At 50.9% G+C, this 16,594-nt stretch overlaps 1 protein-coding gene across 1 annotated transcript in view; it reads left to right on the top strand.

Annotated features, from left to right (window-relative positions):
• The first annotated feature begins 3,740 nt into the window (after window positions 1-3,740).
• XRCC5 (X-ray repair cross complementing 5) overlaps window positions 3,741-16,594 on the top strand; it is a 136,184-nt gene continuing 123,330 nt past the window's right edge. Inside the window, exons 1-2 of the mRNA XM_073634408.1 lie at window positions 3,741-3,889; window positions 14,373-14,486. Coding sequence (XP_073490509.1) covers window positions 3,872-3,889; window positions 14,373-14,486 — 132 coding nt within the window. The 5' untranslated portion in view covers window positions 3,741-3,871. The remainder of the gene's footprint in view (window positions 3,890-14,372; window positions 14,487-16,594) is intronic.

Raw genomic sequence — 16,594 nt, 5'->3', positions numbered from 1 at the left:
CTCAATCTGTGATCAGCCGGAGGACACTGCAATCATAGAGCGCGCCACCCGTGCCCCGCAGCGGGCGAGATCACGGGAGGCCGTCATATGATATCATATCATATGGCCGTCAACTAGCTGGCCGCACTGTAGCATAGCTCCCAACTGTCCCGGATTTCGAAGGGACTGTCCCTGATTTGGAGCAATGTCCCTCTGTCCCTCTTTCCTCCTTATTTGTCCCTCATTTTGGTCTGATCTATATAGTTGTATATAAAATGCACTTTTTATCTATCAAAAAGAGTTTCCCAGCGCTAAACCTTTCATCTGATTCCTAAATTGCCGCATTTGTAAAGTCCGAAAGCCAATATAAAGGAATAGTAGTGGTATAAAAAAAGCACATGTCAGTTTAACCAATCTTGTTTTTTTGTACAATTCTCCTTTAAGAGGGCGTGGCAAGCAGGTGTGTCTTATGCCTGCATACTTCTGCTGATAGGTGTCCCTCATTCCCATCTCAGAAAGTTGGGAGGTGTGCTGTAGCCGTCATTCGGCTAGAGCCCGGTTGGCAAGTGGTTAAAAAGTACACGGTGTACGGAAGTGGTTGGGAAGGGGGCGTGTCCTATGCCTACATACTTTTTATAATAGGTGTCCTTCATTCCCATTTCAGAAAGGTGGGAGGAATGCAGATTTTGTATTTCCATAATTTTGTTGTGCATACATAAAGAGTCTCCTTGCAGTCTTTTTTTTTTTTTTTTACTTTTTCACTTAATTTTGGCTTTTATGGCCACAGCTTTGCAATGGGACATGATGAGCTCTTTCAGGTGTGATTGTACTTTGGCCTTGTAGTGTATCACATGCAATCTCTATGGGGGGGAGACAGACTATGAAATGCGATCGTCTGGTCTGGAAATGTCCGGGGGGGGGGGGCTTTCCTGTGCTCTGTACAGACACGCAGCAGGCCGGGCCGCACAATGCTCTCCCTGTACAGGACGGTCTCCTCGGGGTGAAGGCGCTATTATGCTGTGAATAGTCCTCCCTCTGTGCCGGCAGCCAGAAGAGGAATTCTATATTCAGAAAAAGTTTCCGATGATCTGATCACCCGCCAACGTGAACTGCAGACAATCGCACAGCTGCTTGCGTGAACCCCCCCCCCCCCACAAAACATGATGATGGAAGAGCAGACGGCGATCCGCCGCAGACTCTACAGGCCGGGTCATGGAGGGGGGAGGACTGAGATACAATATCACCGACAAACTTTTCATACCGTGTCCTAATAAAGTTATTGGCTGCCCATTATTTCCAGGGAGGGACAGTCTCTGCTGTTAGTAGGCTGACCCTGGAAATGAGGGTCAGAAAATGATTGATTGTTTTGCATCGATCGGCAGCACTGGGATACTTTCTTCAGGATCGGATTTCAATTGGTCAGATGATGAGGTCACATGGTGGAAATGGAGAGATCAATGACTTACAAAAGTAAGTCACGATTGCAACTTAAAGTGTTACTAAACACCCAGAGCAGTAAAATTAGTCTGTATACGCAGTAAAGCATGCTTGTTATACTCACTGTGGAACCTAAGGGGTTAATCCTCTGCATTGTGTAAATAAGGCTGTTTGATCCTGTCTTCTCGGATCCTCCCTTTCTTCCACTGTCCCCAATCATCTCCTGATAACACAGAGTCTATGGAGTCAGGCTGCACATGCTCAGTTTGGTGTGTATTGCTAGAGAGTTTTTTTTTATCTTGGGAGGGTGCATGTGATCAGCACAGGGCCAATCAGAACTGCCCAGACAGAGGGTCAAAGGTCATGCAGCCTCATAGGCAGAGCCGGTGCTACCACTAGGCAAACTAGGCAACCGCCTAGGGCGCACTGCTGCCTAGGGGTGCCCAGCTACTGGTTTCCCAACGCGTCTGCAGACTGCAGCATGTAACTAACTCAGTCTCAGGCAGCTGCTCCGTCCAACCGGTAGTGTAATTAGAGGCGCAGTGCAGCACTGGAGCCAGGGCCAAAGGAAGCAGAGCCGATGCTTCCTGTAAAGCACCACCTCCTGTCACACGGGCAGGGCAAAGGGGGTGGGGTCAGGGATGGAGCTAACGGGGGGGGGGGGGGGGCGACAAAATGAGGTTTCTACCTAGGGCAGTGATGGTGAACCTTGGCACCCCAGATGTTTTGGAACTACATTTCCCATGATGCTCCACTACACTACAGAGTGCATGAGAATCATGGGAAATGTAGTTCCAAAACATCTGGGGTGCCAAGGTTCGCCACCACTGACCTAGGGTGTCAAAAATCCTTGCACCAGTCCTGCTCATAGGACAGTCAGAGGAGAATGAAAACTCCTCCTACAAGCTTTATCCAGACACTTATAGAAGTTACAAGACTGCTATATACTGCTGATGAGGAAAGGTATTTATATTTTTTAAAATAATTTCCATGTTCTGTGTACTGTGAGAGACCAGATATAGTGAGTGCAGGGGCTCGGGTTTAATAACACTTAAAGGGCACTTTCACACTGAGGTGCGGGGGCATCGGCGGTAAAGCCCCACTATTTTTAGTGGCGCTTTACCGTCGTTTTAGCGGCCGCTAGCGGGGCGCTTTAAACCCCCCGCTAGCGGCCGAAAAAGGGTTATATTCGCCCGCAAAGTGCCGCTGCCCATTCATTTCAATGGGCAGGGGCGCTTTAGGCGCGGTGTATACACCGTGCCTAAAGTGCCTCAAAGATTCTGCTTGCAAGACTTTTTTTGGCATCCTGCCAGCGCATTGGAATGACGGGAGAGGCGCTTTACAGGCGCTTTGCAGGACCTATTTTTAGCGCTGTAGCGCCTGTAAAGCGCCTCCGTGTGAAAGTAACCTAAAGTATAACTAAAGTCAAAACTTTTTTTTTTTTTTTTTTTAGTTTTGGATGTAGTGTAGAGGAATTAGAACCCCATCATGGTTCTCATTGCTGTCTGTGTCACCGTTAGGGAGATTCACCCTCTCTATTTGTCCTGTTTACCATTATCACTGAGAGTTAAAAGTGAAAGAAAAATCTAAAATTTTGAGTTGTCGCCAAACCAGGAAAAGAGGGGAAATCTTCCAATGGGGACACTAGTTCGGGATCCCCTCACTTTGGAGGCATTTCCTCTAACTTCCTGTTTTGGCTATGAGACAGGAAGTGAAGGGAAATCTTCCCAATGTGTCACAGATCACACAAAAAAAAAACCTGACAGGGGTTATAACCCTCCCTTACTTACTTAAAAAATGGAAAAAAAAAATGCCTTTAGTTCTTCTTTAACTATCTCTTGATATTCACTTCCCTCTGTGTGATATATCAATCGAATGGGCTGACTATAGATATATTATTCCAATCGGAAGGGATCGATTAAAAAATAAATCTATTATTTTTATAAGCATGTAAGGTCACCATAAGATTTCAGGGAAATTATTGTTATTTACCTTTATTCAATTATTATTTACTCCCTTTTTAACTGTTAATTTATATATATATATATATATATATATATATATATATATATATATATATGTGTATTACTGATTTTCTTTCTTAAAAACTGTAAAAATATTTATGAAAAAAAAAAAGATTTCAGGGAGATTTGTCTCTGGAAATATCACAGACCCCAAATATCATCAGTATAATTTTTTTTTTATACATATATTTTTTTACATGCTAAAAATGTGTTTTATATTTGCCTTTTAATTGATGCTTTGAGGCTTTCTTGATGCTCTGCCATCCATCCATCCCTCCTTCCAAACTGCAGCTGTCTATTACGTGCAGTTCCACAGACTGCCCACTAGAGGCCGCTGCTGTCTCTCCCTCTTGCACGGAACCCTATGGAGAGATTAGTGTGTAGTCGGGGAAGGATTTTGGCGTTGCACCTGAAGAGCTGAAGAGGTAGAGATGGCGCGAGCAGCCAAGGTATGGGGAGAACAGAGTTCCTGTGTGCACCGTGTGTTGTCCTCCCCCTGGCTCTGGGCTTTATATTGTGTCTTCTGTGATGTGTCTAGTAATGACCCTCCTCCTTCCCCCAACCCCTGACCCACCCAAACCTTCAACAATCAACACCTGACACTCTTAAGACCCCACTCCTTTAAAACCTCTGACCCCTCACCCCATGCCTTGATCCCCCCCCAACCCTTCTGACCCCTCACCCCATGCCCTGATCCCCCCCAACCCTTCTGACCCCTCACCCCATGCCTTGATCCCCCCCAACCCTTCTGACCCCTCACCCCATGCCCTGATCCCCCCCAACCCTTCTGACCCCTCACCCCGTGCCCTGATCCACCCCCAACCCCTCCCCCCTGCCCTGATCCCCCAACCCTTCTGACCCCTCACCCCATGCCCTGATCCCCCCCCAACCCTTCTGACCCCTCACCCCATGCCCTGATCCCCCCCAACCCTTCTGACCCCTCACCCCATGCCCTGATCCCCCCCAACCCTTCTGACCCCTCACCCCATGCCCTGATCCCCCCCCAACCCTTCTGACCCCTCACCCCATGCCCTGATCCCCCCCAACCCTTCTGACCCCTCACCCCATGCCCTGATCCCCCCCAACCCTTCTGACCCCTCACCCCGTGCCCTGATCCACCCCCAACCCCTCCCCCCTGCCCTGATCCCCCAACCCTTCTGACCCCTCACCCCATGCCTTGATCCCCCCCAACCCTTCTGACCCCTCACCCCATGCCCTGATCCCCCCCAACCCTTCTGACCCCTCACCCCGTGCCCTGATCCACCCCCAACCCCTCCCCCCTGCCCTGATCCCCCAACCCTTCTGACCCCTCACCCCATGCCCTGATCCCCCCCCAACCCTTCTGACCCCTCACCCCATGCCCTGATCCCCCCCAACCCTTCTGACCCCTCACCCCATGCCCTGATCCCCCCCAACCCTTCTGACCCCTCACCCCGTGCCCTGATCCACCCCCAACCCCTCCCCCCTGCCCTGATCCCCCAACCCTTCTGACCCCTCACCCCATGCCTTGATCCCCCCCAACCCTTCTGACCCCTCACCCCATGCCCTGATCCCCCCCAACCCTTCTGACCCCTCACCCCGTGCCCTGATCCACCCCCAACCCCTCCCCCCTGCCCTGATCCCACAACCCTTCTGACCCCTCCCCCCTGCCCTGATCCCTCAACCTTTCTGACCCTTCACCCCATGCCTTGATCCCCCCCAACCCTTCTGACCCCTCACCCCATGCCTTGATCCCCCCCAACCCTTCTGACCCCTCACCCCCTGCCCTGATCCCCTCAATCCTTCTGACCCCTCTCCCCGTGCCCTAATCCCCCCCAACCCTCCTGACCCCTCACTCAATGCCCTGATCCCCCAACCTATCTGACCCTTCACCCCAAGCCCTGATCCCCCCAACCCTCTTAACCCCTCACCCCCTGCCCTGAACCCCTAAACCCTCCTGACTCCTCACCCCATGCTCTGATCCCCCCAACCCTTCTGATCCCTCACCCCATGCCCTGATCCCTCACCCCATGCCCTGATCCCCCCTGCCCTGATCCCCTAAACCCTCCTGACCCCTCACCCTATTCCCTGATCCCCCATCCCTCCTGACTCCTCACCCCATGCCCTGATCCCCCCCAAAGCCTCACCCCATGCCCTGATCCCCCAACCCTCCTGACCCCTCACCCCATGCCCTGATCCCCCCCAACCCTTCTGACCCCTCCCCCCTGCCCTGATCCCCCCCAACCCTCCTGACCCCTCACCCCATGCCCTGAACCCTGCCCAACCCTCCTGACCCCTCACCCCATGCCCTGATCCCCCAACCCTCCTGACCCCTCGCCCCATTCCCTGATCCCTCAACCTTTCTGACTCCTCACCCCCTGCCCTGACCCCCCCCAACCCTTCTGACCCCTCGCCCCATTCCCTGATCCCTCAACCTTTCTGACTCCTCACCCCATGCCTTGATCCCCCCCCCCCCAACCCTTCTGACCCCTCACCCCATGCCTTGATCCAACCCAACCCTTCTGACCCCTCACCCCATGCCCTGATCCCCTCAATCCTTCTGACCCCTCTCCCCGTGCCCTGATCCCCTCAATACTTCTGACCCCTCTCCCCGTGCCCTGATCCCCCCAACCCTTCTGACCCCTCACCCCGTGCCCTGATCCCCCCAACCCTTCTGACCCCTCACCACCTGCCCTCCCCAAAACTTCTGACCCCTCACCCCCTGCCCTGATCCCCCAAACCCTTCTGACCCCTCACTCCATGCCCTGATCCCTCAACCGTTCTGACCCCCCAACCCTTCTGACCCCTCACCCCATGCCCTGATCCCCTCAATCCCTATGACCCCTCACCCCATGCCCTGCTCCCCCAACCCTTCTGACCCCTCACCCCCTGCCCTGATCCCCTCAATCCTTCTGACCCCTCTCCCCGTGCCCTAATCCCCCCAACCCTCCTGACCCTTCACTCAATGCCCTGATCCCCCAACCTATCTGACCCCTCACCCCCTGCCCTGACCCCCCCCAACCCTTCTGACCCCTCACCCCCTGCCCTGATCCCTCAACCTTTCTGACCCCTCACCCCATGCCTTGATCCCCCCCCCAACCCTTCTGACCCCTCACCCCATGCCTTGATCCCCCCAACCCTTCTGACCCCTCACCCCATGCCCTGATCCCCTCAATCCTTCTGACCCCTCACCCCATGCCCTGATCCCCCAACCCTTCTGACCCCTCACCCCATGCCCTGATCCCCCCAACTCTTCTGACCCCTCGCCCCGTGCCCTAATCCCCCCAACCCTCCTGACCCCTCAATCCTTCTGACCCCTCACCCCATGCCCTGATCCCCTCAATCCTTCTGACCCCTCACTCCATGCCTTGATCTCCCCAACCCTTCTGACCCCTCACCCCCTGCCCTGATTCCCTCAATACTTCTGACTCCTCACCCCATGCCCTGACCCCCCCAGCCCTTCTGACCCCTCATCCCATGCCCTGATCGCCCCGATTCCCGACCCCTGACCCCTCACCCCATGCCCTGATCCCCCTAAACCTTCTGACCCCTCTCCCCGTGCCCTGATCCCCCAACCCTTCTGACCCCTCACCCCATGCCCTGATCCCCCCAACTCTTCTGACCACTCGCCCTGTGCCCTAATCCCCCCAACCCTGTCGACCCCCCCCCAACCCTTCTGACCCCTCACCCCATGCCCTGAACCCCCAACCCTTCTGACACCTCACCCCATGCTCTGATCCCCCAAACCTCCTCACCCCATGCCCTGACCCCCCCAACCCTTCTGACCCCTCACCCCCTGCCCTGATCCCCTCAATCCTTCTGACCCCTCTCCCCGTGCCCTGATCCCCCATCCCTCCTGACCCCTCACTCAATGCCCTGATCCCCCAAGCCCTGATCCCCCCAACCCTTCTAACCCCTCACCCCATGCCCTGATCCCCCCAACCCTCCTGACCCCTCACCCCATGCCCTGATCCCCCCCAAACCTTCTGACCCCTCACTCAACCCCCTGATCCTCCAGACCCCTCACCCCACCCTATTACCCACTCAACATCTTCTGACCCCTCAATCTACCCCTTGATCTTCCAACCCTCTTGACCCACCTAATCCTGACCTCTCACCCTCCGGATTCCTCATCCCACCCTTGACCAACCCTCCTGACCCCTCACCTCGCCCTCTAATACTCCTGACCCCCAACCCGTAAAAAAAAAAAAACCTTGAAGAGAAACTGCTGGATGAGGAAGAGTCAGAGTTTGAATATGTCAAATTCCAACTCCCCAGCTACACTCAGTGGTTTGATCCAATGCCCGCATACCATACTGTGTTCTGCAGTGGTCAGTAGTACCAGGACAAGGTCCTTTAGCACCCTAGGCGAAAAGGCCAAAGTTCTGGACTGAGTGTACATTGGCCTTTTTGCCCTCTGTAATATAGGAGGCATTAATAGCAAGTAGCAGAGCCGCAGGTGATTGGGACTTGTCTAGACAGCTGCCTCAATGAAGCATCGCCTGCTGATACCAATGTTGCCCACTAGATGGAGGTGTTCATATCTCTGCTGATATGCATTTCAATGACAAATTGTTAAAGGGATTTAAAGTCAGAAGGATTTTTATCTTGAAGCGGAGTTCCACCCAAAAGTGGAACTTCCGCTCGTTGTACTCCTTCCCTCCCTCTGGTGCCACATTTTGGCACCTTTTCGGGGGGGAGGGGTGAGAGGATACCTGTCTTTCACAGGTGTCCAAAGACAGGTATCCTGTTCCCACTTCCGGGAGCCTCAGCCGCGGGTATTTGTGTCATCGCCCGGGCTTCCTCCCTCCCCGGCCGCCGGGCCTGTAGGAGAGAGGAGCGGAGCCTCGTGAATGCGCAGAAGGGTTCCCGGCGTGAAGCCGTAAGGCTACACTGCCGGGTTCCCTTACTCGCAATGGAGGAGGCATGCACCCATTGCGAGTGAGTGCCGACATTGCTGGACTCCAGGACAGGTAAGTAAAAGGTGCTCAAACAGGGACAACTGCAGCCTTGAGAGGATTGTGGTGCAAAGGCCATTCAAGACTTTGGGGGAGATTCTCAAGGAGTGGACTACGGCTGGTGTCGGTGTTTCAAGAGCCACCACACACAGACGTATCCAGGACAACTGTCACATTCCTTGTGCCAAGCCACTCCTGAACCAGAGACAACGTCAGAAGTGTTTTACCTGGGCTAAGGGGACAAAGGACTGGACTGTTGCTCATTGGTCCAAAGTCCTCTTTTCGGATGAAAGTAAATTTTGCATTTCATTTGGAAATCAAGGTCCCAGAGTCTGGAGGAAGAGTGGAGAGGCACAGAATCCAAGTTGCATGAGGTCCAGTGTGAAGTTTCCATAGTCAGTGATGATTTGGAGAGTCATGTCATCTTCTGCTGTTGGTCCGCTGTGTCTTGGATCAAGTCCAGAGTCAGTGTAGCCCTCTACCAGGAAGTTCTAGAGCACTTCAGGTTGCCCTCTGCTGACCAGCTTTATGGAGATGTTGATTTTATTTTTATTGGTCTTAAAGCGGAGTTCCACACAAAAATGGAACTTCCGCTTTTCGGAACCCTCCCCCCCCATTTGGCACCTTTCAGGGGGGAGGGGGGTGCAGATACCTGTCTAAGACAGGTATTTGCACCCACTTCCGGCATAGACTCCCATGGAAGTCTATGCCTCTTCCTGTCCCTCCGCGCTGTCTCCTGGGAAACACACAGCTCCCAGGAGATAGCGGGGACCAGTTACGATGCGCAGCGTGACTTGCGCATGCGCAGTAGGGAACCGGGAAGTGAAGCCGCAATGCTTCACTTCCTGATTCCCGCACCTAGGATGGCGGCTGCAGCTGCCGAGAACCGAGCGGGTTCTCGGCGTCGGCTGCCGACATCGCTGGACCCCGGGACAGGTAAGTGGCCATTTATTAAAAGTCGGCAGCTGCAGTATTTGTAGCTGCTGGCTTTTAATATTTTTTTTTTTAGGTGGTTTAGGTGGACTCCCTCTTTAAGTAATATTCAAATTTTCTGAGATACTGAATTTTGGGTTTTCACTAGCTGTAAGCCATAATATTCAAAATTAAAAGAAAGAAATGCTTAAAATATATCACTCTGTGTGTAATAAATCTATATAACAGGGATATGCAATTAGCGGCCCTCCAGGGCCGTCTTTAAGGCAGGGCAAAAGGGGCAGCTGCCTTGGGCCCTGTCATTGTTGTAGGGCCCAAAGCAGCTGCCTCATATTTGCCAACTATCCTGGTTTAAATTCCCTTGTCCCTTGAAGTTTTATTGTCCTGTGCTGTGTCCCGGTATCTCAGTGTGCAGTGCTGCTACTAATGCTAACCTCTAGCAACCAATCAACAAGCAAACACCATGTACTGTAACCTCTAGCAACTAATCAGTGAGCCGTAATGTGTGCTGTAACCTCTAGCAACCAGTCAGTGAGCGGTAATGATATGCTGTAACCTCTGGCAACCAATCGCTATCTGATCTGATACAGTAAACTGATTTTGAGTCTAGCTGCTATTTATTGTATGTCTCAGAGCAGGCGGAGAGTGAAATTGCATGGGGGGGGCCCCAAGAAAATTTTTGCCCAGGGTCCACTCCAATTAATATTAAAGACGGCCCTGCGGCCCTCCAGCTGTTGCAGAACTACAAGTCCCATGAGGCATAGCAAGACTGACAGCCACAAGCATGACGCCCAGATGCAGAGGCATGATGGGACTTGTAATTTTGCAGCAGCTGGAGGTCCGCTAATTGCATACCCCTGATATATAATATATGAGTTTCACGTTTTTAATTGAATTACTGAAATAAATTAACGTTTTGATTTTTTTGAGATGCACCTGGATATTAGTGCTGCACAATTAATCGTTAAAAAAAATCGTGTTCTCGATTCAATCCCTTTGATGATCTCTCCTGCAGATTTTGCGGATTCTTTCATATAACAAGTGGAGAGACTTTATCTGCTCACTCAGCTGTCAAAAGAAAACATTGGGGCAGCCTGCCAAGTCTTTAACTTGAAACATTTGTAACTAAGCTTCCTTCTTAGATCAAAGGGATAGAACTTCTGTGTAAATAAATATTATGGGCAGTCTGCCAAGTTTTCAACAACCTGTAAATGCAGGAAGTTTAACCACTTAAAGTCTAGGAGCCCTTTCACACTGGAGCGGGGGCGGCGGTAAAACGCCTCTATTAGCGGCGTTTTACCTTTGGTATGTGGCCGCTAGCGGGGCGGTTTTACCCCCCGCTAGCGGCCGAGAAAGGGTTAAATACCACCGCAAAGCGCCTCTGCAGAGGCGCTTTGCCGGCGGTATAGCCGCGCCGTCCCATTGATTTCAATAGGCAGGAGCGGTGAAGGAGCGGTATACACTCCGCTCCTTCACCGCTCCGAAGATGCTGCTGGCAGGACTTTTTTTCCCGTCCTGCCAGCGCATCGCTCCCGAGGGCTTTCACACTGCAATGAAAGAAGCGGCACTTTCGGGTCGGTTTGCAGGCGCTATTATTAGCGCCTGCAAAGCGCCCCAGTGTGAAAGGGCTCTAAATCTTTTTCTGACAATTCTTTCTTAAGTTAAAATCAATATTTTTTGCTAGAAAATTACTTGGAACCCCCAAACATTATATATATTTTAGCAGAGACCCTAGGGAATAAAATGGCAATTGCTGCAATATTTTATGTCACACTGTATTTGCCCAGCGGTCTTTTAAATGCAGTTTTTTGGAAAAAAATACTTCAGTGAATAAGAAAAAAACAAAAAAAAAAGAAACAGTAAAGTTAGCCCAATTTTTTTTGTTTTAATGTGAAATGTTACGCTGCGAGAATCATGAGAGAATCGTGATCTATCTTCTAAGCAAAAAAAATCGTGATTCTCATTTTAGCCAGAATCGTGCAGCTCTACTGGATATATAATTTTTTATTTATTTTTTTTTTCTTATGAATTTATTTTAGAAAAAAAAAATGTTAATACAGGGTGTAACCATGGAGTGTTATGGGCTCCTTGGAAAGATGGACTTGCTGGAAGCCACATGAAAAAGACCAGCAGTCTATAAAGAGCTTCGGAAGCTGTGCCCAGAAAGGGGGGAAACATCTAGTCAGCATTATTCTGTATTACAGGGTTTTATGTATGCATCGCTCTTACATATTTTACATTCACATCAGTCCCTGCCCTCAAGGAGCTTACAATATAAGGTCCCCAGCTTTCATGCACACCTAGGCAAACCAGGGCCAGTTTAGAGAGGAACTAATTACCCTATTAGCATGTCTTTAGAGTGTGGGAGGAAACCCGCACAGGCAGAACATGCATACTCTCTTTAGATAGTGTCCTTGTCTGGATTTGAACTGAAGACTCCAGTGCTGCAGGCAGATGCTTTGCCTCCGGTCTCCCTTTACCTGACCTTTTCCCTATTATGAATTTGCCATTCCTTGTCCTGCCCTGTACTACTTATGCGGTCATCTTGGAAGAGGCGGGGCTTTTGCTGTCTCATGTCAGAGCTGTCCCTCATGACTGGTAAAGAATAATTGAGCAGAAGCCGGGAGATTCTTGCATTGCAGCTCCTCAGGTTCAGCTTCCCCTCCAGCAAAGAGAACAGTGAGCAGCACAGTACTGACATCCCCAAATTTCACTGTAAATCTTCTGAGACTAGCAGTCAGTGGCCGCAGTGCCCTAGACCGCTGGTCTCCAAACTGCGGCCCGGGGGCCAAATGCAGCCCTTTGCTTACTTTTATCTCGCCCCCGGGGGACTATTTAATACACTGATACCAACAATGGGGCAACCCCCCCGACACCAGCGATAGGACACAATTCCTCCCATTGCCACCGATAATGGGGCACAATTTCTCCCAATGACTCCAGTGATGGGTCGCAATTCCTCCTAATGGCATCAGTGATGGGGGACAATTTCTTACAATGACACCAACGATGGGGCCCAATGACAGCAATGATGGGGCACAATTTCTCCCAGTGACAGCAATGCTGGGACACAGTTCCTCTCGAGCACAATTCCTCCCAGTGACACCAGTGATGGGGCACAATTCTTCCCAGTGACACCAGTGATGGGGCACAATTCTTCCCAGTGACACCAGTGATGGGGCACAATTCTTCCCAGTGACACCAGTGATGGGGCACAATTCTTCCCAGTGACACCAGTGATGGGGCACAATTCTTCCCAGTGACACCAGTGATGGGGCACAATTCTTCCCAGTGACACCAGTGATGGGACACAATTCTTCCCAGTGACACCAGTGACGGGGCACAATTCTTCCCAGTGACACCAGTGACGGGGCACAATTCTTCCCAGTGACGGGGCACAATTCTTCCCAGTGACGGGGCACAATTCTTCCCAGTGACGGGGCACAATTCTTCCCAGTGACGGGGCACAATTCTTCCCAGTGACGGGGCACAATTCTTCCCAGTGACGGGGCACAATTCTTCCCAGTGACGGGGCACAATTCTTCCCAGTGACGGGACACAATTCTTCCCAGTGACGGGACACAATTCTTCCCAGTGACGGGACACAATTCTTCCCAGTGACAACAGTGACGGGGCACAATTCTTCCCAGTGACGGGGCACAATTCTTCCCAGTGACGGGGCACAATTCTTCCCAGTGACGGGGCACAATTCTTCCCAGTGACGGGACACAATTCTTCCCAGTGACGGGACACAATTCTTCCCAGTGACAACAGTGACGGGACACAATTCTTCCCAGTGACAACAGTGACGGGGCACAATTCTTCCCAGTGACACCAGTGACGGGGCACAATTCTTCCCAGTGACACCAGCGACGGGACACAATTCTTCCCAGTGACGGGACACAATTCTTCCCAGTGACGGGACACAATTCTTCCCAGTGACGGGACACAATTCTTCCCAGTGACGGGACACAATTCTTCCCAGTGACAACAGTGACGGGGCACAATTCTTCCCAGTGACACCAGTGACGGGGCACAATTCTTCCCAGTGACACCAGCGACGGGACACAATTCTTCCCAGTGACAACAGTGACGGGGCACAATTCTTCCCAGTGACACCAGTGACGGGACACAATTCTTCCCAGTGACACCAGCGACGGGACACAATTCTTCCCAGTGACAACAGTGACGGGGCACAATTCTTCCCAGTGACACCAGTGACGGGGCACAATTCTTCCCAGTGACACCAGTGACGGGGCACAATTCTTCCCAGTGACACCAGTGACGGGGCACAATTCTTCCCAGTGACACCAGTGACGGGGCACAATTCTTCCCAGTGACACCAGTGACGGGGCACAATTCTTCCCAGTGACACCAGTGACGGGGCACAATTCTTCCCAGTGACACCAGTGACGGGGCACAATTCCTTCTAGTGATGCCAACGATTGGGCATTGTTTTTTCCACTGAAGTTGGAACCTTTTCTACTCCCAGTGACCACAGTCCAGCCCTCCTAAAGTCTGAAGGACAGTAAACTGGCCCCTTGTTTAGAAAGTTTGGAGACCCCTGCCTTAGATGATCCTATACTGCAGATATACAGCAATGAGGCTTAAGGCAGAAAAGCAAGGGGATCCGTGCACTGCGGGTTTTCAGGTACAGCTTCTTCTTCAGCAAGGTCAACAGCAAGCAGCGCGATAACTACATCGCCAAATCTCACTCCAAATCTGGTGAGACCAGCAGTCAGAGGCAGAAGTGCCTTAGATCTCACACTGTAGATATACAGCAATGAAGCACAAGACATGGGAGCCCGGGCACAGGAAGTGCACTGCTATTTATTTTAAAACAACACACTGCAGTAAAACGCACAGGTGTCAGTGTGACCCAAGACGTGTTGTGTGAGAACTTTCTGGCAGTGTAAAATTAGAGCCTCTTTGTGGGAATATGTAAAGCTTCAACAGGGAGAAATGACAAATGTAAATTTTGATATCCTCCTGGAAGCTGAGAAGATTTTGTAGAAGAATGCAGACTGCTGTCAGTGGAGTAACCTGTCCGATTCTCTTGTAGAGCGCGGTGGTGATGTGTATGGATGTGGGTCTGGCGATGACGCACTCCCACCAGGGGGAGGAGACTCCGTTCGAGCAAGCCAAGAAAGTGATGACCATGTTTGTGCAAAGACAGGTAATAAACTTCACCATCTGATGGGGGTGTGTACATTTAATTAACGGGAAATGCCAACTTATACCCTGCTTTTTAACCCCTTCAATACTGGGGGACTTTTATTACCTTCCTGCCCACTAAATTTTTATCATTTTTTTTGAGACAGATAGAGCTTTCTTTTGGTGGTATTTAATCACCACTGAGGAGTTCATTTTTTGCCAAAAAACAAAGACCTAACATTTAGAAACAAAATAGTATTTTTTCATTTCTGTTATAAATATTTGTAAATAAGTACTTTCTCATTCTGTTGATGGGCACTGATGAGGCTGCACTGATGGGCACTGATGAGGCGGCACTGATGAGGCTGCACTGATGGGCACTGATGAGGCTGCACTGATGGGCACTGATGAGGCTGCACTGATGGGCACTGATGAGGCTGCACTGATGGGCACTGATGAGGCTGCACTGATGGGCACTGATGAGGCTGTACTGATGGGCACTGATGAGGCTGTACTGATGGGCACTGATGAGGCTGCACTGATGGGCACTAATAGGATGTACTGATGGGCATTGATGAGGCTGCACTGATGGGCACTAATAGGATGTACTGATGGGCATTGAGGCTGGACTGATGGGTACTGATGAGGCTGCACTGATGAGCACGAATAGGATGTACTGATGGGCATGAATAGGATGTACTGATGGGCACGAATAGGATGTACTGATGGGCACCGATGAGGCTGTACTGATGGGCACTGATGAGGCTGCACTGATGGGCACTAATAGGATGTACTGATGGGCACTGATGAGGCTGTACTGATGGGACGGCACCGAAGGACACTGATGAAGTGGCACTGATGAAGAGACACTAATAGGCGGCAGATTGTTATCATGGATGGGCACTGATGATCAGTGTCCTGATTATCTGTACAGGTCCCCCCTATGGGGAAATGCCGCTGATCAGCTCTCCTCTCCTCACGCGCTGTCAGTGTGAGGTGAGGAGAGCCGATAACCATTTTTTCTTTGTTTACATATGATCAGCTGTGATTGGACACAGCTGATCACATGGGTAAAGAGTCCCATCGTCGTTTCTTTACTGAGATCAGTGATACGCCTCGTCTGCCAGGGATCATGCGCACCACGATCGCCTCGCACAACGAGAGTGGTCATATGACGTCGTCCCAGAATGAGAGCCACCTCACGCCCATCGTTTCCCTATATGGCGGGTGGGAGGTGGTTAAATGACAATTACGCTGTCACGCAACACTGTACCCATATGACATTTTTTTTTTTTTTTTCACACAAATAGAGCTTTCTTTTGATGGTATGTAATCACCGTTGTGGTTTCTATTTTTTGCCAAATAAATGAAAAAAAGCCCAAATGTTTTGAAAAAGAAACATTTTTATTTTTTTCTGTATATTACCCACATCCGCCCCGGAAAGGTTTACCCCCTTTCATGACCAGGCCTTTTTTTTGGGGGGGATACGGCTCTGCCTTATTTTAACTGACAATTGCGCGGTCGTGCGGCGCTGTACCAAAATAAAATTGATGTCCCTTTTTTCCCACAAATAAAGCTTTCTTTTGGTGGTATTTGATCTCCTCCTGCGGTTTTTTACTTTTTGCTTTATAAACAGAAGCTCCTGCTACAGTCGATCACAACAAGTGAGCGAATGAGGAGAGAGCAGGGGGGGAGGGAGGGACGGGGCCGAGCCATGGCTCTGAGTGTCTTATGGATGCATAAAGCAGGGCTCAGGTACGAGCACCAGTGCCCCTCAGAGCAAGCGGCTTGCTATTGCGGGCACTGGCTGAAGAGGAGGAGCCAGGAGCTGACTGCCTGCACCCTAAATAGCAAGCCGGCTGAAGAGGACCAAGATGGTGGCGAGGAAGCTAAAGTATATGCAAACCTATTCAGTTTAAAATAGAAATGAAAGGTGAAACGTTTGTGTATAGATATAAAAAAAACAAAAAAAAAAAACCATCAATACCTTTTTTCACCTGTTTTATAAGTGATCACTCTAAGCTCCTTATGCAGAGCTGGGGGAGGAGAAACAACGGTACACTAATCTTCCAAGTGAATGGCTGTGCAGGGAAGGGGGGGGGGTGTCAGGAGGCTGAGTTCCCAGCACAG

This window comes from Aquarana catesbeiana, linkage group LG06, assembly GCF_042186555.1.
Source record: "Aquarana catesbeiana isolate 2022-GZ linkage group LG06, ASM4218655v1, whole genome shotgun sequence".
Lineage (NCBI taxonomy): Eukaryota > Metazoa > Chordata > Amphibia > Anura > Ranidae > Aquarana > Aquarana catesbeiana.
This window is presented reverse-complemented; position numbering and strand designations above follow the sequence as displayed.